The sequence below is a fragment of the Podarcis cretensis genome, assembly GCF_951804945.1.
Source record: "Podarcis cretensis genome assembly, chromosome: 6".
Lineage (NCBI taxonomy): Eukaryota > Metazoa > Chordata > Lepidosauria > Squamata > Lacertidae > Podarcis > Podarcis cretensis.
The window spans coordinates 101,042,456-101,064,210 of NC_137175.1; the positions used below are offsets into that span (position 1 = coordinate 101,042,456).

Consider the following 21,755-nt stretch of genomic DNA (forward strand, 5'->3'; position numbering starts at 1 on the left):
AACTCCAAAGAGGTGCTGACCCAATTAGGTTCCAGTCTGGTGCTTTGCTTTCAGGGACACAGAAGCAGGAGAAGCTGGTGCTGTTAAACAATATCAGCAGCCAGGGGTCCCATGTGATCAGCCACCTCAAGGACTACAGCACCCTTAAGAAACAGATTCTGGAAGGCAAGACTCTGATCCACAAAATGGCCTCTCTCCTGCATCCTGGCCAAGAACTACAGCAATCCAAGGTAAAGTGGGAAGATGCAGAAAATATAAACTCCTCCGGAGCCACATGATCTTTCTCAGCCAAACCATCACGAGACTGCGAGGCCCAGGAATAGCCACAGGTCGTTGGGACTGCAACAGTTATCACAGGGTATCTTTCCAGCCCACCTGGGCCATGGGGAGAAGAAAGGCTGCTCCCTCATGTTAGGACAGAGGTGCTCCTGGGAGGACTTACTGAGACAGCTTGAGGACCACCAAATGCATACTCTCCAGAATTACAGTCCCAGAATTAAAAAACCATCCCAGCTTCTGATTTGATCCCAGAATATCCCTATTTTGCCCACCAGTGCTCTTGCCACCACGCTCAGCGAGGAGGGTGAGCTGGTTCTTGTCCCGAGTGGTGGTTGCCTCTTCATGGCCTTTCAATGGCTGCGACTGCTGGCCTCCTCCCTTGGGCAGCTTGTAGTGGCTGCTGAAGGGCAGCCAAGGAGGAGGAGAGGCTTTGGCTGCTGAGGCCCAGATCCCCATGATGCACCAGCTCCCAGGGGCAGGGAGAGGGCAGGAAGAAAGTGGGAGCAGAGCACTACGAGTCTTGATTTTGATTTTTTTTATATATAATATTTATTAAAGATTTTCAAATATAACAGAAAAAGAAAAGCATCCAAATTTAAAACCTTATTTTCATTGGCATCTTTCCAGGACTTCCCCTCCCCTCCCCCTCTTGTATTCCAATTCTTTCAAATAGATTCAACAAATTCTTACCCCAAATTTTAAAATTATTATCATTGGCCCAATTTAAAAAAAAAATATTTTCCCATCCCCTAAAATCGACCTGTTCCCTTCCACGAGTTCCCCTCTTTAATATGCAATACAGATTAAGATAAACAGAAAGATAAAAAAAAAGAATAAAATGTAATTTAACACCCTTTGGATTCCAAATTTCCCTCCCCCCTTTCCCGGTTGCGTTCCCAATGTCCATCAATGTCTACTGTCATGCTGGAGCTCCCACATCTAAACCACAGTCCTTCACCAGTCCGCTTTGCCGTCTTTTTATTAGTCTTTGCCATCTTTTGGTCATCTTTGGTTTCACATGTCCAATCTTGGAAGGAGTCTATCTTCCAACTTTGTCCAGTTCTTGTTATTCTTATTGTTCTTGTTGTTCTCTCTCCTCCTCTTTTTTTTTTTCCCCCTGCTCTCCTGCACAAATGTTCTAATTCCAAAAAGCTTCTAATTCCTCTGCAGAGGCTTTGTTATTCAGGAACAAAACATTACGTCAAGTCCCTTCCATTCTTCAATAGATAAATCTATTGTCTCCTTTAGTGTGTAGACCTCTGTAGACAAAATAGTGTTCCATTTCTGCAGTTTCCCAGGCGATAAAAAGTCCTATTCAAATTCGATGCTAGCAATACTTGTAGTGTCCCACAGCTCCTCTAGAGGGATTATAGTAGCTCAGTTTCCTTCCCGATCACACCCAACAGTCAAAGTAACTTATTATTCCTTGTTTTAAACAATTTATATCCAATTTGTAACAAATGTGACCAGCAAAGTCCTCGTAACAAAGTTCTCTTTTTGTTCTTCCGCTTTGACAGCTCCTTTGACAGCTGTCAAAACCTCTATTTCTCCTCTCCCAGCGCTCTTACAGATCGCTCCCAGGGTTTCCAGGGGGGGGGGGTTGCATTTTAATTCACATTCCACTTTTCTCCTCCAGCCCAGTCTTATAATTTTCCATCGTGAAGTTAATAACTTTATCAAAAAAAGATTGCACTCGATCTTAGTTGTCAAATCCTTTGCTTTAGCTCCTCTACAACAGGGGGGAGGCTGACTTCCTTTTTGCACCTCCCCCGCTCGCTCCGAATTTAAATAGAATTTTTCCCCTTTTTAAATCCAAGTTCCAATTACTCACTGGTTATTCTTTTAAAGACCAAATTTCAATGGAAGAAGTCAGCGCTCTCCGTCGAATGGCATGCGGCTTCGCTCGGCAGGGGAAGCGGAGGACTCACAGCACCACCACCACCCTGTCACCCGCTCCGCAGCCTTTAAAAAGGCTCCTTCACGGGTCGGGGGGCGCAAACGGTGCCCGCCAAGTCACCATGCCCATGGGTTTCAGCGCCCATGGTTTTTGAGGGTCCCCGCGTCGCCGGCGCGGTAGAACCCAGCCCCTGCCGAGCAGGCTCCCTCCGGAGCTCAGAGGGAGTCCGCCATTCGGCGATGGCGCCAACCCGGAAGTCTTGATTTTGATTTTTTAATGCTTTATGCATCTGTGTTTAATCTTGCTGCTTTCTAAAATTTATTGATTGGCGTGTGCTTTTCTTTTTGTAAGTCTACCAATAAAATAAAATCTGGATTGAGGGGTTTTTTCAGGACGGTGGGGGGGGCCCATGCCTGTTGGGGTGGTGCTGGTGGCCCTCACCATTCTTCTGACAGGAAATGCTCTGCAGGGCGGGGGATGCAAAAAATGGGGGTGGGTCAAGGAGGGCCAGTTGTCAGGTAGTGAGAAATGTCCCCTATTTTCATCTGAGGAATGTTTGAGAGTATGCAAAAGTTAAACAGGGGCGTCAAAGTGGCTGAGGTTGTGCAAGAGACTCTCTTGATAAAAGTTTCTTCTCTCTGCTGCTGTAGATCTTCTGCCAAGAAAGGATCAGGCAACTGCTTGCCAACATGAGTTCTTTGCACCAGATCCTGGAGAAGTCCGCTTCGCTCCTGGCAACGTTCTGGAGAGCAACCCTTCCTGGCCCTCACATCTCTGTGCAAGTATGACAGGCAGCAGGGAGACGCTTCCTCTTCCCATGCAAAGCATCCTCCTCCTTTCCTTTAGCAGCAAAATTCATTGAATGCCATGTGACAGAGATCTTCCTTGTGCGCTGTCTGCCTCAGGCAGCCGGGTGTTTTGTTTTGCATGTGGGTGTGTTGGAAAGGGGACGATGGAGACATAAGAAAGGGCGGCTTATTCTATGTGGTGCACAGAGAGAGAGAGAGAGACTGCTCTTAGGAAGTGGCATCTCAAGTAGTTTTGTGTCATGCTGCAGGTATTCCTAACTTAGTCTCTTAGCGCTGATTTATATGTGTAACAGAATGAGTGCTAGAATGGACTAGACTATTCAATTCAGCAAAGAAAATTGTGTTTATATACCACTGTATCATAAAAATATATCACAGAGGTTTGTTTACAAGAATATAAAAACATAAAACCAGACAATAAAATAATAGAATGTTAAAAACAAGTTAAAAGCAAAAAATAAAATAAAAAATTAAGCAAACATCATCAGACCATTTGGGGAAAGTACTCTAAATTGCCCGCATAGACCTAATGAAACAGAAATGGTTTCAGCAGGCATTTAAAGGTTGGCACAGGAGATGCCTGCTGAATCTCTATTGGCAGGGAGTTCCTCAGGACTGGGCGGATGATCCTAAAGGCTCAACTTTTCATTGTTTCCAAATGAGCCTCACCAACTTAGGAAATGACAAGAGACACTCCTGCAGATGATCTCAGTGATTGAGCTGGACTATAAGTGTTCAGGTGTCCCCTGAGGTACGCTGGACCTAAGTTGTTCAGGGCTTTGTAAATCAATACAAGGATGTTGAACCTGGCTCGGTATCAGGTGGGCAGCCAGAGCAGCAGTTTTAACAATGGTGTGACCTGTCCTCAGTCAGAAGCTTCCGCCAACAGTCTGGCTCCCACATTCTGCCCCAGCTGGAGCTTCCAAACCAGACCCAAGGGCAGCCCCACAGAGAGCGCATTGCAGTAGTCTGTCCTAGAGGTTACCAACGCATGAACTACAATGCTGTTTTACTTTTGAAAAGTGAAGAATTATAAAATGTCTTTTACTCATATGTTGCTTGAAGAGGTGCAGTACATTCTTTTACCTGCAGGAATCCATAGCCTCGTTCTGTTTCATGGTTGGACTGCGTCACTCTTGGAGATGCCATAGAAAATAATAACCAGCTTCTTTCTCAGGAGCCATCTCGGAAGGAGGAGATCCAGGAGCTCAGAGCCAGACTAGCTGAGCCAGAGAGTCGCCTGCGGACTGCCGGCCGTGGGAAGGAGAGCATGGAGAGCGTCCTCCTTAGCCACTGTGAGCTGCCTCCCAGCTGTGAGATGGTTGGTTGGGCAGGGGTGGGTGGCTTGGCTGTGCAGCCCTCAAGGCATTCATCCAGCCTACAGATCCAGAGCGGGCAAGACTTAGGGTCCTCCTGCCCTCTTTGCAGCTGAATCCACAGCAACCAGAAAACAATGCTGGGTCTTGTTTTGGGGCAGGAAGGGAGTGGAGAGGAAGAAAACTACAAGTTTACACTACAAGTTTACATCCTTGTAATTAAAAATAGGAATGGGTGATTGCCCTCCTTTTTGCCTCAGAAGTACTTGGGGGGTTTCAGGAAATTACAATCAAAGACTCGAGAAGTCTGGAGAGCCTTTTCCTCCACGGCCTCCCACATCTGGGTGCTTGTCATGGGGCAGAGGGAGCAGAGGCGCCTGCTCCTGGGCTGTGTGCCGGCCTCAATTCTCTTCCCAGTAATCGGAGCAGAGGTGCTCAGGGAGTGCCTTGACTCAAATGCCTGCCTAGTTCTAATGGTATGTTTGATAAAGTCTTCCCAGCCCCACTGCATAAGCTATTGTTATTACATGTCACAGACATTGTTTTCTTTGACTTGGGGCTGTATCCTAGCAGTGGGCTGGCTACTGTCCTGTGCATTCTCACATGCACACGCATGCAGAGCACATACAGGTGCATGCATCCCCATCAGGGCACTGGGCTCTGTTCCCCACAGCCCTGGGTTCTTTGACTTATAGCACTGCTGCCAAAAGCAGTAAGGCATATTGGGCCTCTGCGTAGCTGGCCGGCCCCCACTGCCCTCTACTGCACGAAGGGAAATCTCACAAGTTGCCTGGGCAATGAAAGAAAAGTGATGAAGGGGTCAGGGAGGAAATGTTCAGAGACAAGCCTGATTGTTACTTTGTTTACAGTGACAAGGACATACGATGTGCTGAGGAAAGCAAGGATGAACCTGGAGGTAAGTCCAAGCCCACTTACCTGCACAATGATACAGGTGAGCCAGGAGGCTGCAGAGGAATGCAGGCCTGGCTAGGCCAGAGTTCACTTGGCCTACAAGCCGTGGTGGCGTTGCTGTTGAGCACCACAGGGCTTGCTCCGAAGGCCTTACTCCACTGCTGTCCCTCTTTCTTGTGTAAAGCTACAAACCCTTTCACACTTCTTAACTACCCACACAGGTGTTGGCCCCTGGGTCACAGGGTCACCACCCCCAGGCTCATGTTCTTGAAAAAGGCATCCCCATAATGGGGAGAGAAACACTCAGACTTTTCCCTACTTTCAAGGGCTTTTGTTCAGTTTACCACCCTCCCTGCCTGCTCTGGGCCAGCAAATTCTCCAAGAAAGAACTGTGAGGAAACAGCAGCTGAGAAAGTCCTAAGGCCAGGTTGTCACTCGTGTGCTGCTTCTTTTTCTGCTACTCCAAGGAAGAGAAACGCTGCCTCTTCTCCAGACTGTCGGGGAGCGCCTTTAACCTCCAACCTGCTGCACAAATGCCTTATTGCCTTTCAAATCCAAACTATCACCAGCTTAAAGAGGGAGGAGGTCCTGTTCCGCTCTCCACACCCGCTGAGATAGTGCTGGTCCCTGGCTTTCATGTGGGCTAAGCAGCCTTGTACCCAGAATATAGGGGCCCCCAAGCCAGTTTTGTAGTCAGCAGTGGGTTGTGTTTACTCCCCACCATTTGCAGCCATGGATTTCAATTCAAAGTTGGTGTTGCAAAAGATATTGTCCCATGGCACCAGTGTACCACTCCTGCCCTTTAGAGCCCTCAGAGCTCCTTGTCCCCACTGCATGGTAGGGTAGGGTTAAGCAGAAGGATGAGAGGGAGGGAGTTAACCCCGTTCTTAGACCTCTGCTTTGTGCACTATCCTCTCTAGGGGATCTCCCCCCAGCCTCTTCCATCCTGTGACCATGTTCTTGCATGAGCAAAGAAGGAAACCTAGCAGCTCAAGTGCCCAGAAGCAGGTGGAAGAAAACGAAATTCAATTACAGTTCATCACCCAAACCCAGGCATCAGAAAATGACCCTGCCCCAGACCGGCAGCTCTTCATGGTCCAGCAAGCCCTGACTTTTAGGATTTGTCCTGGAACCCAACCACTGCCTGACTTGCCAACTCCATCTCCTTCAGGATGCGGCACCAAGCTGCTCCCGACCACTGCCTGTGTGTGCTCTGGAGTGACTGCTGCTAGGGATCAGGCTGCAATTTGCCTGGAAATGATCCAGCCAAAAGTGCAATACTATACTAAAAATAGACTACTGCTATAAATGCTGCTGTCTGGGGAAAAAAAGGAGTGCTCTAAATGTGGCTTCATCCGAAGCTGCACTCGTCTGACTCTGTGAGGCTGGCTGGCTGAGGCTCAGCCGCTTCTAGCATTCTCCTGTGTATGTTGCTGTAAATCAGGGTGTAGAATTTAAGGCAATGCTTTCCTTGCTCCAGAGATGTACGGCCCTGAGATATATTATTTGAAAATGTAATTATGCTGAATTACTGGGAAAAGGGGAGAGAGAGCAAGGCTCCCTTAGCCCCAGCAACATTTGACTCTTCAGCTACTCATTTCCATCTTCTGAAGTTACTTCTGAACTCAAAGCCAGCCCCATCAGCCCATAGGCTGTTTTCTGATGTGTATCTCAAGTCAACTTCTGCAAGACTTCTTGTGACTGTTGCTTACCTGGAACAGGTAACACCAGTTTACATATAATGCACACAACAACTAATTGTGAAAGGATTAAAGAGTCCTTACTATAGTCTGTATGCTGTTAAGAAGGGCACTAAGGGATGGGGGGGAATGAAAGTTGGCTTTGCTTAAATTTATTGAAAGACATGAACCATGTTTTCTTTGTATTATTTGAATTCCCAATAAAACTTTTTTAAAAAGTGAATGGAGTTTGCCTATGATGGAAACGGACAAGTTGCATCTTTGCTCGCAGTGCGAGATGGGCCTGGGCCAGTCCCTGAACCTATTCTAGGAGCCGCTAAATTAAAGAGTTACCTCAGTTCTATTTCCTGCAGGAGCTAATGGATTTAACACAGCTCCAGATAGCTACTGAGCTGGATGTCAATTGGGCATCACAGGACCAGAGCGTCACAAGACTTGGTGAGGCAGCCGCTGCAGTGGGAGAAGACAGAGGGGTGGCTCTAGCCGCTCCGAGTCCCGGCAAAACTGCCTGCCGGTTCCACAGCCCTTCTCTCTCCCTGCTGCTTGCCAACACCCTCTTGCACCCAGGATTGCAGCCTTCTTTCCCGATGACTCGGCCACCAGCTCCATGCACTGGGCTGCTGCTACAGGTCTTTTAATGAGTGCAACTGCAGAGTTTTACCTGGCAGCTCTCAGCTGACATTGAGGACTATTACACATGTTCACAACCACTCTTTAGTTCAGGCAGATGCAGATGTTGGGAGGTCTGGGCTGCAATCCTAACAGCCTTACCCAGGAGAGAGAAAATTTCAGATAAAACCTTGGTCACTTATCACTTGGTCCTAGTCAGGTTCCATGGCAGTGGGACAGGAGGGGCATTTTCTGGTTCACCTCATGCAGCAAAAATGTCTCAAGCAGCCCTGGTGCTTTTGGTCTGGTTTTGCCACAAAGTGCCTTGGCTACCTGGATGGATGATATCTGCTGGCAGTACAGGAGAAAGGAAATTTCTTGATTTACCTGGACCTCAGGAGCTTTCAATGAGTTTCTTTCTGGATGTGATGTCCAGCAGTGGTGGACCTTGTGGTCAAATTTCAGCAGCATCTTGTGCGATGCCAAAATTCAGCACCTCCCCCCCTTCCATTCACCATCATATTTGTGGCACCCCCTGTGCTTCCAATCACGCTCCCCTAAACATGTCCATGTCCAGACTAGGAGCTGAAAGCGCCATAAGGAAGTGGTTCTGTTCATTCTTGGCTAGCTGATACTTGGAGAGGGTGCTGGGAGACTACAGCCTGCCCCCCCCCACCCATGGTATGAGCTCCTGTGGGGTCTCTCCACTTTAGCACCCACCCAAAACTACTTGAGTCATCTTAGAATCTGGAATAATGTATCAGTACAATGCTGATGACACACAGTTCCATTTCTTATTTTCATCAGATTCAGGAGAGGTTGTGGAAATGAACAACAACAACAACAAATTTCTACCCTGCCCATCTGGGCGGCTTCCAGCAAATGATTAGAAATACATCAAGACATCAGTCATTTAAAACTTCCCTAAACAGGGCTGCCTTCAGTTGTCTTCTAAATGTCACATAGTTGTTTATTTCTTTGACATTTGATGGGAAGGCGTTCCACGGGGCAAGCGCCACTACTGAGAAGGCCCTCTGCCTGGCTCCCTGTAACTTCGCTTCTCGCAGTGAGGGAGCTGCCAGAAGGCCCTTGGAGCTGGACCTCAGTGTCCAGGCAGAACGAGTGGGGTGGAGATGCTCCTTCAGGTATACTGGGCCGAGGCCCTTTAGGGTTTGAAAGGTCAGCACCATCACTTTGAATTGTGCTCAGAAACGTAATGGGAGACAATGTAGGTCTCGGTGGCCACTCCCAGTCACCAGTCTAGCTGCCACATAATGGATTAGTTGTAGTTTCCAGGTCACCTTCAAAGGTAGCCCCACGTAGAGTGCATTGCAGTAATCCAAGCGGGAGATAACTAGAGCATGCACCATTCTGGCGAGACAGTCCGCTGGTACGGAGGGTCTCAGCCTGCGTATCAGATGGTGCTGGTAGACAGCTGCCCTGGATACAGAATTGACCTGCGCCTCCATGGACAGCTGTGAGTCCAAAATGACTCTCAGGCTGCGCACCTGCTCCTTCAGGGGCACAGTTACCCCATTCAGGACCAAGGAGTCTTCCACACCTGACCACCCCATTCCCCCAAAACAGTACTTCTGTCTTGTCAGGATTCAACCTCAATCTGTTAGCCGCCATCCATCCTCCAACCGCCCCCAGACACTCACACAGGACCTTCACCGCCTTCACTGGTTCCAATTTGAAAGAGAGGTAGAGTTGGGTATCATCCCCAATCCCACTGATGATCTCTCCCAGCAGCTGCATGTAGATGTTGAAAAGCATGGGGGAGAGGACAGAACTCTGAGGCACCCAAGTGAGAGCCCAGGGGTCCGAACACTCATCCCCCACACCACTTTCTGGACATGGCCCAGGAGGGAGGAGCGGAACCACTGTATAACAGTGCCCCCAGCTTCTCTAGACAGTCTAGAAGGGTGTCATGGTTGATGGTATCAAAGGCCGCTGAGAGATCCAGCAGAACTAGGAAACAGCTTTCACCTTTGTCCCCAGCCCACCGGAGATCATCGACCAGAATGACCAAGGCAATTTCAGCCCCATGGCGAGACTGGAAGGGATCCAAATGGTCTGCATCCTTCAGACATGCCTGGAGTTGTTCAGCAACCACCAGCTCAATCACCTTACACAAGTATGGAAGATTGTGAGACCGGGCAATAGTTGGCCATATTGGCCAGGTCTAAAGATGTTGAAGAATTTAAGGTTTAATGACCGCCTCTTTCAGCAGGTCTGGGAAGGCTCCCTCACAGAGGGAAGCATTCACCACCCCGCAGAGCCCACTGCCCAGCCCTTCCCAGCTCACTTTTACTACCCAGGATGGGCAAGGGTCAAGGAGATCAGGTGGTTGGTTTCACTCGTCCAAGCAGCCTGTCCACATCCTCGGAGGTAACAGATTGGAATTGATCCCATGCAACTCAACTAGACAGGACTCTTAGCAGTCTCCCGCCCCTGCCCTGCTCCCACGGTGGAGTCCACCTCTTTCCGAATCTAATAGACTTTATCTGCAAAAAACTTTGCAAAATCGTTGCAGGAGATCTTGGGGTCTTTACCAGGCCCCGATGTCAAAGGTGATTCTGTTAAATTGCGAACCACCTGAAAGAGTCTCCTACTGCTATTTTCTGCAGATGCCATAGAGGCGGTGAAGAAAGTCCTCTTCGCCATCGCTATCACCACTTGGTAGGCTCGACGTTGAGCTCTAATCCATGTCTGATCTGATTCAAATGAGTTTTCCGCCACCGGCGCTCTAGCCGTCCCAAAAATTGTTTCATTGCCCTCAGCTCCTAGGAAAACCATGGGGCTGTCCAGGCTTCATGCAATCAGAGAGTGCGCTTCGGAGCCAGACAGTCAATAGCACTGGTTCAGCAGGCCACCAGGTAATCAGTTGAAAGGCCATTAAAATGGGATAAAGCATCCACTACCACTCTCTGGAAACCATTTCAATCAATTAAGTGGCGGGGGCAGACCATCCAAATTGGTCCCACCTCCCTGCAGAGGGGAAGGGTCGTGGAGAAGTCCAGTTGCACCTGGAAGTGATCTGACCATGGCACTTCTTTTGTTTCACTTTTACTTAATGTCAGATCACCCTTGTTACTAGAGGTGAACACCAGGTCTAAGGCATGTCCGCGACTATGAGTTGGACCAAACTCATTCAGGGACAGCCCCATGGAGGCCATGCTTTCCACAAAGTCCCAAGCAGCCCCTTGTAAGGTTGTGTTGGCATGGATTTTAAAATCCCCCAGGACAGGGGTCGGCAACCCGCGGCTCATGTGGCTCTTTTACACCGGGGCGGATACTAGCGAGGGGAGGAGGCGCATTGTGCGCCCTGACACTCCCCACTGTGACGGGCGCTGTACTGGTTGTGACGTCGCATGGGGGCGGTGCGTGCGTTGGTCACGCACCGTCCTGACGTCACCTTCCCGCCCACCCGCTACATTGTAAGGGGCATGTATGCTGGTCACTGCATTGAAAGGGGGCATGTACGCTGGTCACTGTTTTGAAGGGGAGTGAAGAACACACACACACAAAAAGGTAACTTGTTAATTTAACGTTTATTTCTATGAGTAGGAGTAATTCTGAGGGGTCAAAAAAGAAATAATTTTAAAAAGTGACAAAAAAGTTATTTTTATAATGACGAGTTTTGCGGCTCCCAGTTGTTTTTTCTTCGGAAATGGGTCCAAGTGGCTCTTTTTGTCTTAAAGGTTGCAGAACCTTGCCCTAGGACAACCAAACTAGGTGTCTCCAGGAGAACATCTGCCACGACCAGAAGCAGCTCGGGCAGGGAATCCTTGGTGCAGTGGGGAGGTTGGTACTGTCAGGAGCTCGTCCTACACTCAAGTAGGACCCTGGCAGAGACACATGCCCAACTGGCAAGTTCTCACCCTCCTGGTCTTTCGTTCGGGAGTGTGAAAAGCTTTCTTCTGCCCGAACATCACAGCGACCGATGCCAACAGACATCGGCACACTTAGGGATCCGCAGAGTGTTCGCAGTTTGTGTAACAGAGCTCAGCAACTCAGGATTTTGGCTAATCTACTTTATTTGCATATAAACACATACAGAGCACTACAACATGGCTCCCTCTCTCTCTAGCATCAGACAGCAAAGAGAAAAAGGACAAAGGACAATAGTCCCACTTCACAGAACACAGTGACACAAATATCCTGTCTCCATCACTTTCTACTCTGTGGAGTCAAAACATACACCGTCATGTGAAACAACAATCCCATGACTGCAATCATGGAACAGTTACACTAACAGGTATACCAAAAGGAATCCTGCCCAAATTCCTGAACATGCACTCAGAGAACTGGGTCTTCCCAATATGATGCCCGGTGTAAACCAGTGACTTCTTAAAAATCACTGCAACCCCCCCCCCTGCCCATATGACCTGTGTTGCTGTGTGTACAAGAAACCTGGTGGACAAGCAGCGGCAAGGACAGGCCCATCTGCTTCATCCAACCAAGTCTCTGTCACACATGCCAGGTCAAGTCCTCCATCCACGATCAAGTCATGGATGGCAGTGGTTTTATGAGTCATGGACCTGGCATTGCACAGCAGCACCTTCAGGTCATGTGGGTTGATCCGTCCGGTCAAGACCAGACCCGGAGGCAGGGATAGTCCTCAAACAACGACTAAACCCGCCTCCTCGGTAATGACATGGTCTGGTCTTAGATAACTCCTCCTCCTACCCTTGATCACTGAGATCAGGTGTCCCAGTGCATTCCCCCCCCCCCCCGTGGAACCTGCCCCAGACATTCTGTTGGCTGGGGCCCACTCCCCAGCAGGCCTGACCAGCAGCCACAGCCCTTGTGAAGCCTGTCAGGCCCCGCCCAAAGCCAGGTAGAAAGAGGCAAGGCAGGACCCTTCTGAGGCAGTGTCTAGGGTGGATAATGGACTTGCTGAGGGTCCAGAAGCTAAAACTCAACCCAGGTACAGCAGAGGCATTATTGGCAAGTAGTAAGCAGTGCCAATCTGTTTTGGGTGGAGTTGTGATACCTCTAAAGGAGCAAATTTTGAGCCACATCCTTGGAGGGGTAATTTTAGCCTTGGGAGCCACTTACACTGATGCACATAAATGGGTTTGCTGGGGCATGGGGCTGCATACACACAGCTGGACAGCCAACGTCTCCAGATCTCAGGGGCTCCCCACAATCCCTATAAAGGCCATAAATCTACGAAGCCATGACTTTGCTTGCTTCTAGTCACTTTTCCACCACAGGAGCAAACATGAGACATTGCCCCCCCTCCATGTCCAAGCTAATAAGAACCACAACAAGAGACTCAGCACCAAGCCTGTTTTCCATTTAATAACGTGCATAAATTTTTATTAAAGTTACATTTCAATGAAAAAAAATCTTCAGGTTCTGTACACAATAAATTAAAACTGGACTATGCCCTTGATGGGAAAGGGGTCAATGTAGATTCTGGGATGACCCTCCAAAGTCTCTCTGACGACACTTTTTCATGGTAAAGGGAAAACTGGTTCCTCTTACCCCATACAAGCTGCCATCAACAGGAACACTTGGAAGAGCACCACACACCCATTCTATATTGCAAGTATCTGTAATACATTAAAAGGAACAGTATCCTGTGCAGGTGCTCCCTGTGGCTCCCCATGCTCAGCCAGGACCTCCTGCTGTGAGGAGGAAAAGGATCAGGCTGAATATTAAACTCCATTATCTCTCCCCACCCCCCTTATTTGGAGATGCTGACATCATCTGCCTCTCACCACCCAACAGGGCAGGGTATCTGCAAGCTATAAAAGGAGCTGTCTCTCCTCAAATCCTTCTTGATGCAAAACAACTTACTTAACTGCTTAAGCAAGACACAGATGGGACCTGTGAAGGCAGTTCAAATAGGCTGGGATGGAGGTGTATGGACCACTCAGCCCTTTCCTCTATCCAGGCTGACGCTGAAGGACATGTTTTTCTCTGGTCAGACCTCACCTGGAGTACTGTGTCCAGTTCTGGGCACCACAGTTCAAGAAGGACACTGACAAACTGGAACGTGTCCAGAGGAGGGCAACCAAAATGGTCATAGGCCTGGAAACGATGCCTTATGGGGAACGGCTAAGGGAGCTGGGCATGTTTAGCCTGGAGAAGAGGAGGTTAAGGGGTGATATGATAGCCATGTTCAAATATATAAAAGGATGTCACATAGAGGAGGGAGAAAGGTTGTTTTCTGCTGCTCCAGAGAAGCGGACACGGAGCAATGGTTCCAAACTACAAGAAAGAAGATTCCACCTAAACATTAGGAAGAACTTCCTGACAGTAAGAGCTGTCTGACAGTGGAATTTGCTACCAAGGAGTGTAGTGAAGTCTCCTTCTTTGGAGGTCTTTAAGCAGAGGCTTGACAACCATATGTCAGGAGTGCTCTGATGGTGTTTCCTGCTTGGCAGGGGGTTGGACTTGATGGCCCTTGTGGTCTCTTCCAACTCTATGATTCTATGATTCTCAGCTCCTCTCTGCCAGGCAACCTGCCAGTATGGAAACCATGCAAGAGCCATACAGAGACCCTTTTCTATTTATGCCCCCCCCCAAGCCTCTGCCACTTTAGCCCTGCCCCTTCCCTGGCTGCTGCCAGCACCAGCCCACTTCTTAGTTCACCTCAGCTCTTCTATTCTCTTCCTGCATTTCTGCACTTCTCTCCACATGACAATCTGAGCCGACAGCATGGTCCAAGTGACTACTAACTTAACGCTGCTTGCGTATATGTGCCTAGAACAACAGCACTGGGAAAGAATATCTCTTAAAGCATCTAATTCACTCATTTCCCCACCCCCAAATATCCACTGTTTTGAAGGCTAGAAAATGTTTAAGACAACAGTAAGTCAAAACTGTGATTCTCAAGATCCTAAGAGATGTGCTAGCCGCCAGAGAAATGTCAGGTATCTCAGGACTTTTTTCCATGCCCATATAAAATTCACTCTTAAAACACACACAAATATATGTCAAAATGACCGCTAAGCCAATGTGTTAGGGAAAGGGAGTTGGCCAACTACAGGTCACACCAAGTTCCATTGTAAGATTTGATGGTCTTCCCAAAACAGGTGTAGTGTGAAGGCAGTAGCCAGGCTCTCCCCAGCAGCTGAGGGCTAGAAATAGGCAGGAAAAGCCAATTCCAATGAATGTAAATATTAAATAACTATTACCCAAGGCATCTTAAAACAGCCTCAACATTCAGATGCAATATGCCTTTGATTCTGGGGATAAAGAAGAGAGGAAAGTCTTCATAAACCTGCTCTCTTTATTAGCTTCCAGCTGGCTGGGCAAAATGGACCTTTGGTGTGAGACTGCAAGGCAGCTCCACATTTCCAGTGTCAATTACCTTCCACACCTAGCATTGCAGCTACTTCCTACTGCACAGTTATTTGTTTGTATATGTCTGCAGACCACAGCCGATTCTTTTCTTGGATAATAAAAACATTCTGATGAGGAGTGACTCAAGGGCCCTTCACAGGAGTGTCCAACACTGAAAATACTGCTCCAGAACAGTGTGATTCCACAGGAAAGGACAAGCACCTTATGGTTTAAGATGGCACCACACTGAAGCAACTCTGCAATTTTGGATGTGGCTATGAAAGGCCTGCAGCGGTAGGTGTTAAGCATGTAAGAACTGCCCTGCCCCATTAGACCAGAGGTCTGTGTAGTCCAACACACTTCTTCCGACCATGGTCAAAAAGATGCTGTCAGGAAATGGACAGGCAGCACTTGATGGCAACGGAGATTCAGTAACTTACTCCTTGCAAGTGTGGAGGTTCTATCTAGTCATCATGATTTGTAACCATGTGCTAGCTAGACCTATCCTCTGGTCCCCCCATTGTAGCATCCCTTGGCAAAGGCCCTATGTTAACCAACAATGACTGGAACATAAAGAGAGCAGGAAATATATAATTCTCCCAGGGCCAGGTAAAATAAGGAGCAGCCGATCTCTACCTATACACTGTTCTACTCCTAGAAAACGCTTGGGGGATTACAAAAGGCTGTCCAGGATAGGTTAGCAAGAAAGGAAGGCTCAGTGCTTCTTCACATTCCCCAGGAGGAAGCCATTTCACCCCCATGGTTGATAAGTCTAAAGAAGATAATGCAGCCCCCAAATTTGGTAATATCCTTATGCTACAAAGAGGTGCAACTTGTATGTCACAAACAGCCATCAAGGAAGAAAGCTCTTGATCAGCCTGCAAAGCCAATAGAGACTGATCTCATGCAGAGCAGTAGCCTCTGATGAAGAGCCCAGAAGCCGACTGCCCGCTCTTGTGTCTGCTTCTATTCCGATGTGCGCAGACAAAGCAGCGGTCTGTGCTCCCATGGAGACAAGGACAGACCCAACTCAGATGGGCTTGTAGAGGAGAGTAGTGACGTATTTCTTCTTGTAGCGATGAGTGGCACTGAGCACCATGACACCATCCTGGGAGGGAAGGAGAGAGGAGGATTTAAAGGGTTCTAGAATACCATGGCATGGTGCTCTCCACTACATGTTTTGGACTGCAAATCCTATCAGCTCCAGCCGATATGGACAATTGTCAAAGATGATGGGAACTGTAGTCCCAAACATCTGGAGAGCACCAGGTATTGGCTACCCCTCACTAACTGCTTACAGAGGGCTGGTGAGGGAAGTTCTGAGCAGGGGTTAAGAGAATGAAGATATTAGAGCAGAAGGTTTGTGCTTAGAGGGTTTTTACACACTTTCACCCTTCCTCTTTCCCCATCCTTAATTTTCTTCCAAAGTAAAATACTTGCAGACTCAAAGTGTAAAATGGGCTGCTCCCATCCTCACTGAGAAGAGCTGGAAGAAAGTGGGATATTTGAGAAGAGACACTTGGAGCAGAACAGCAGTCAAGATATAGGCAGCCTCAGACATAAGAAGTGCTTTCCATTTCAGGTAAAGGTAAAGGACCCCTAGACGGTCAAGTCCAGTCGAAGGTGACTATGGGGTGTGGCACTCATCTCCCTTTTCAAGCCGAGGGAGCTTGTCCAGACAGCTTTCAGGGTCAAGTGGCCAGCATGATTAAACTGCTTCTGGTACAACGGAACACTGTGACAGAAAACAGCGCACAGAAACGCCATTTACCTTCCCGCCGCAGTGGTACCTATTTATCTACTTGAACTGGTGTGCTTTTGAACTGCTAGGTTGGCAGAAACTGGGACAGAGCAACAGGAGCTCACCCCATCACACAGATTCAAACCATCAACCTTCCGATTGGCAGGCCTAAGAGGCTCAGTGGTTTAGTCTCTCATTTCAGCTTCTCCCCAAGAATGCTTTTTTTTTGTGAACAGCTCCCTCAATCACAGCTATCTTACCCCGAATTCTAAACTGTTAAAACCCACAACTGGGCAAGGAGGTAAAGCAATTAGCAAGATGGTGCCATGCATGGCAGGAATGAGAGAGAAGAGAGAGAACACTCAGTACATTGCCCTCAAGCTCTGAGGAGGAGGAGCAAGAAGAGGAAGAAGCACTGCAGGCTGGCTGGTCCTGGCCTTACCTTAATTGACAGGGCATAGAGATGGTTCAGCATCACATGGTTTGGCTCAGGCAAGAGGGCTGGGTCACACTAAAACAGAAGGAAATGTCACTTTTCACCTATGCAGCCATTTCTAATTCTGTCACTGGGTGCTTACATGTACCTTAAATTTTAGCCGCATGAGGCCAATCAATGTGGGCACACCCCATAGCAGGTAGGTGTGACCTGTCCTGCTCCAGACACTTTGGGAACCACAGCTCACTTTAGAGTAAGGCTGCACCTCCCACAATGGAGCCCTCTATAAAGGTCTTGCTGTATACTGCCTTCGGATTGGTACTCACCGAAATGTTAGTATCCTTGTTAAGGATGACTTGGAGGAGGTGGGGAGGAAGAATGGGCGGGGACTTGAAACGCTCCTCAGGTCGATAAACATACATTTCTTGGCCATATATTCCAGGAGGGGAGCCAGAAAGGTCTATTAAAAATAAAGATAGTATGAGAAAGGAAACCAGGAAACACCATCATTTTGGATGTTGACACCAACAGCACAAGAAAGTCACCTCGACAGGAAGTCTCTGAACTTTCTAGGGAGTCCACCTTTAAAGCATCAAACACTTCGAAGTCAGACTTCCTGACATGAATCAGATTGTTAATTGTCCCCATCTGACTGGTGACCACTGGCTGAAAAACAAGACAGAGGTACATGCCACAGCCGCAGGTCAAATCCCCACCCTTCCCAACATATATATGCAGAGAACAAAGTCACATCCCAGATGAAGCAAGGAGAACTGTGCAGAGGAGGTTAAACACAGCTACAAAACAGGAAGATTTAAAAATCCTCAGTAGTGGTAGATGTAGCATATAAACAATGCAGAACACAAGGTCTCACTATTCAATTTAAACCTATGAACTACATCGAAAAGCCAGTCAGAATATGTACTAGGGGAGCAGTACATAAATTCACAAGCACAGTTAAGTGCCAGGGATTCTACCCTGAAAAAAGAAAAAGAGAAGAAATCATAGCAGTCAAAACAATCCAGCAAAACTGGAAGGAAAGCCAGGGGCCTTGTCATTGGCAATTTTAGCCAGAAGGTCCTGCTTGCCTCTTCTAACTATCAGAAGCTACAGAGTGCACTGATAGTTAACCCAGGGAAGTAGCCTGCAGCATGTGACTAAGAACTAAGAGAACTAAGCTGACAGGGCAGGCAACAAGGTCAAGCCCAGCCCACCTGAAAATGTACAGGGGGGGGGGGGCGTGCAGAAGGACCTCTCAGCAATATGGCACAGACACATGGAAGAAAAGGAGTTACCTCGGAGGGATCATGAACCCACTGGCCATCCACAAAGAACTTGTACTGGTGCTCCCCTTCAGGAAGGTCCAGAATAGCGACAAAGTCATTGTGGCTAAAAGGAGAGGGAGCAATCATTCACAGTGAGAGGCAACAGCTTAGAGCCTCATCCATCCACTCACAGCACCATCTGCCCACTCATGTATCAACTATGGTTCTATCCTGCCCCATAACCATAAAGCTCCAGGTGGCATACATAATCTTTTAAAAAACACAACAGAAATAAAAATAGTCTATATAAAACACATTACACATTACTTTCAAAAATGGGGAAATAAAATCTATTAGAAGCCCCCAAAAGCTTGCAAAAAAACCAAACGGACAACTTAGAAAACTAATCAAACTACTCAAAGTATAAGTGAGCTACATTGTGCCAGAATTTACAGGGAGCCCTGAAAAGAACAGCAAAGTACTAAAGCTGCAATTGTCATGTACTGTCAAATGCCACAGCAATACTGGCATGAGACTGGGTTACCTGGAAGAACACAGAGCCACTACACAGAGCTCCCTGAATCTTAAGATCCCCTTTGGGGGCCCAATTACGGTATGTATCCTACTGTCAAGTGAAAAGAGGAGATGGCCACAAAGGAGATGGCCTACTCAAATGATGGAGCCCGTTAGGGAACAGCCTTTCCAAAGCTCACATGGTGCCTTCTTTATAGTTTTTCAGTGCCACATTAAAACTTTTTAATCACATTTAAACTCCTATTTCAAAGCAACCCCATGGTCTTTACTGTTTTAATGCTGCTTTAGAGAAACCTTATGTCCTTATTCTTTCAGGGTGGTTTTTAAGGTGAGCGGTTGGCACAGTGGTTCATCCCTCTGCACGCTTTACCCATCAAGTTCAAGGGACCTCCAATGTATGCCAGCTTTCTCTCGAGTCTTGTTCTCTGTACAATATTGTATGAAATAGACCAGTAAAATTTCCAAATTACTGTAAGGTCTGGAATTTATTAGAAATCCCTTGCCTTCCCTTTTAGGTACTGGTGGGGAGGGAGGCTTAAATGAGAACAGCCGGTCCTGCCATTATCTTTGTGCTCTTACAACCTGTGACAGCTGGGGAAGCGTCTCAGTTGCAGTAAATAGATCCAAGTAAAAGAAGTTAAAGTTAAGCACCTGTGAGGAAAGGTTAGTTCCACCCACTAATTTTTAATTAATCATCACCTGAAGCTGAAACAGAAGCACAGCACAGGGTGTTGCATGCCAGAACCTAAATCTCACAAGGGTAATCCTTTAGCTGTAGCTTTCAGTTCAGGAGCTGAATGCCCATGAGAGGAAACCTTCTAGAAAGCAAAGAGTTCTAGCTGGCAGCTCTACTCTAGCAGGGAAGCCTAGAGTGGTTGTAGGAAACCTCGATCAGACACACAGATTGCACTCAAGTTTGGAAAGGACTAAAGTTGTACGTTTTACCAAGCCCACAATGCCTAGAATTTGCTGCCAAGGAGTGTGGTGGAGTCTCCTTCTTTGGAGGTCTTTAAGCAGAGGCTTGACAACCATATGTCAGGAGTGCTCTGATGGTGTTTCCTGCTTGGCAGGGGGTTGGACTCGATGGCCCTTGTGGTCTCTTCCAACTCTATGATTCTATGATAGATCAGGCGTCCCCAAACTAAGGTCCACGGGCCGCAGACCCCAGACCCCTTCTCCCAATCGCAGCCTCCTCACGCACCACCCAGGCATCTCCCCGCCCACCTCCCCACCCCAGAGGCTGGCGGTGCATAGTCGGCAGCCACTCCTGCCTGCCTGAGCCGCCGCCCACTGTGGGGCGCAGAGGCCGAGAGGGCAGCCTTGAGGGGGGAACAGTGTCTCTACCAGGGTCTGAGGTGCCTGAGAAGCTTCCGGCATGGACGAAGCGAGCAGGGACTGGCCCGCATGAGGGCCTTGCTGGCGATGTTTTTCCTGTTTTTTGTGAACTACAAATAAAAAATGTGCATAGGAATTCATTCATATTTTTTTCAAATTATAGTCCGGCCCCCAACAGTGTCTGAGGGAAAGTGAACCGGCCCCGTTTTAAAAGTTTGGGAACCCCTGGCCTAGATAGTGGACGAATCTGCTCCTAAACAAAATATAGACTTCATCTTCAGTTCAAGCTCAGTCTATGCCCTGTTTAGGTTAAAAGCAGAATTCATAAGCTAAAGAGGTGGTGTAGATCTCAGTTCCATTTTTTAAAAACCAGCTTTTTCAGTTTTCGAAAAAGGGCATGTTGAAGTAGGCTTAAAGTGAGAGAGAGCCCCCGTGTTCCTGGGGAGGCTACATCTGACTACATCTTCTCCTCAATCATTGTTTCCTTTACAAAATCAAGATGGTACTGCCCTACCCTGCCAGGATTAATGATACGTTTTATGTGAAGCATTTCGAACCTTTGCAATATGCCATGTACGACACGGGGCCATCACACACCAAAGTCAGGCCTTCAGAGCATCCATCGCAGCAGAGCACAATGCTTTGCACCGGCTGAGCCATCAAGCCCTAACAATCCCATGATGCGCATGGATGGATGTCAGCAGCCCCCGACAGCCTTTCATTCCCAGACCCCCATTGCTCTTCTGGCGGTGTTTGCTCTGTGTAACAACCTCTGCTCCCCGACACACAGGCAGAGCAGCATTTCAGCCAAGGCACCTTTTAATGAGCGGGATCTTGGCACTCCAATTGTTGAAGGATCCAGAGATGAAGACTTCCTTCCCTCCCTCCGTCCATCGTATGACGGTGGGACGAGCCTGCTGGGCTGGCTTGATGGACTCGTCCAAGTCATGGTGCCAAGACACAAAACCTTTATCCCCGGGAAGCTGCAGGAGGAAAACAAGAGCTGCATCTTTCCCCCTGGTTCTCCCCCAGGGCCAAGGGCGCTCCGAAGCCCGACCCCTCCAGCCCCCGGGAGGCGGCCCTTTGGATTCAGCTGGGGGGGCGCTATGGCGGGGTCCCCCGTGAGGCCTCCCTCGGAGCAGCTGGAACCCCCCCCCCCGCTCCACACGCTCCCCAGCCGGGTCTCTAGTCGGGGGGGGGCAGAAGGCAAGACGCCTCCTCGCCCCCCCCCCCGCCGCGGGTCCTCGAGGGCTACCTTGGCGTCGGGGCCGCTGAAGAGGGCGGGGTCGTCGCTGCTGCCCACCATGATCTTGTGGGGAGGGGGCTCCTTGGCCGGCGGAGCCACCCCGGAGCCCTCCGAGCGGGGCGCCTTGCTCCCCGGACGCTCTCCGGACCCGCGCTCGCTCGCCGTGTTGCCCATGGCCGGGGGGCGAAGGGGGTCCCGCGGGCAGGAGGAGGAGGAGGCGGCCGCTGCTGCGCCGCCCTTCGCCCAGGGCCTCCGCCCCTGGCGCCCTCTCCCCGGCCCGGCGGGCCCCCGTCAAAATGGCGGCGCCCAAGGAGCGCATGCGCCCCGCGCCGAGGGAGCCTCTGGCGGGCCGCTTTCTCCTCCCGAGGAGGCCC

At 48.8% G+C, this 21,755-nt stretch overlaps 2 protein-coding genes across 7 annotated transcripts in view; one reads left to right on the forward strand and one right to left on the reverse strand.

Moving 5' to 3' along the window:
* PDE4DIP (phosphodiesterase 4D interacting protein) overlaps positions 1 to 7,136 on the forward strand; it is a 97,527-nt gene extending 90,391 nt beyond the window's left edge. For all 6 annotated transcript variants that reach the window (XM_079981004.1, XM_079981007.1, XM_079981003.1 and 3 more), the window contains 5 exons: positions 55 to 230; positions 2,827 to 2,958; positions 4,163 to 4,280; positions 5,171 to 5,217; positions 6,134 to 7,136. In XM_079981004.1, coding sequence (XP_079837130.1) covers positions 55 to 230; positions 2,827 to 2,958; positions 4,163 to 4,280; positions 5,171 to 5,217; positions 6,134 to 6,181 — 521 coding nt within the window. In that variant the 3' untranslated portion in view covers positions 6,182 to 7,136. The remainder of the gene's footprint in view (positions 1 to 54; positions 231 to 2,826; positions 2,959 to 4,162; positions 4,281 to 5,170; positions 5,218 to 6,133) is intronic.
* Positions 7,137 to 12,811: 5,675 nt separating this feature from the next.
* Positions 12,812 to 21,644, reverse strand: PRKAB2 (protein kinase AMP-activated non-catalytic subunit beta 2). Its single transcript, XM_079981719.1, has 7 exons — positions 21,391 to 21,644; positions 20,952 to 21,118; positions 18,297 to 18,390; positions 17,547 to 17,667; positions 17,328 to 17,461; positions 17,008 to 17,076; positions 12,812 to 15,932 (listed from the first exon to the last, which is right to left on the reverse strand). Exons 1-7 carry the CDS (start codon positions 21,553 to 21,555, stop codon positions 15,855 to 15,857), a joined length of 828 nt encoding a protein of 275 aa, XP_079837845.1. The 5' UTR covers positions 21,556 to 21,644; the 3' UTR covers positions 12,812 to 15,854.
* Between the last annotated feature and the right edge of the window lie 111 nt (positions 21,645 to 21,755).

Bases quoted from the DNA above. Each gene is read 5' to 3' on its own strand.
- PRKAB2 (XM_079981719.1), bottom strand. From the start codon at position 21,555: ATGGGCAACACGGCGAGCGAGCGCGGGTCCGGAGAGCGTCCGGGGAGC. The intron at 21,119-21,390 runs GTAGCCCTCGAG...TTCCTCCTGCAG, and splicing joins TCAGCGGCCCCGACGCCAAG to CTTCCCGGGGATAAAGGTTT. The intron at 15,933-17,007 runs GTAAGGCCAGGA...CTTCCCTCCCAG, and splicing joins TCTATGCCCTGTCAATTAAG to GATGGTGTCATGGTGCTCAG.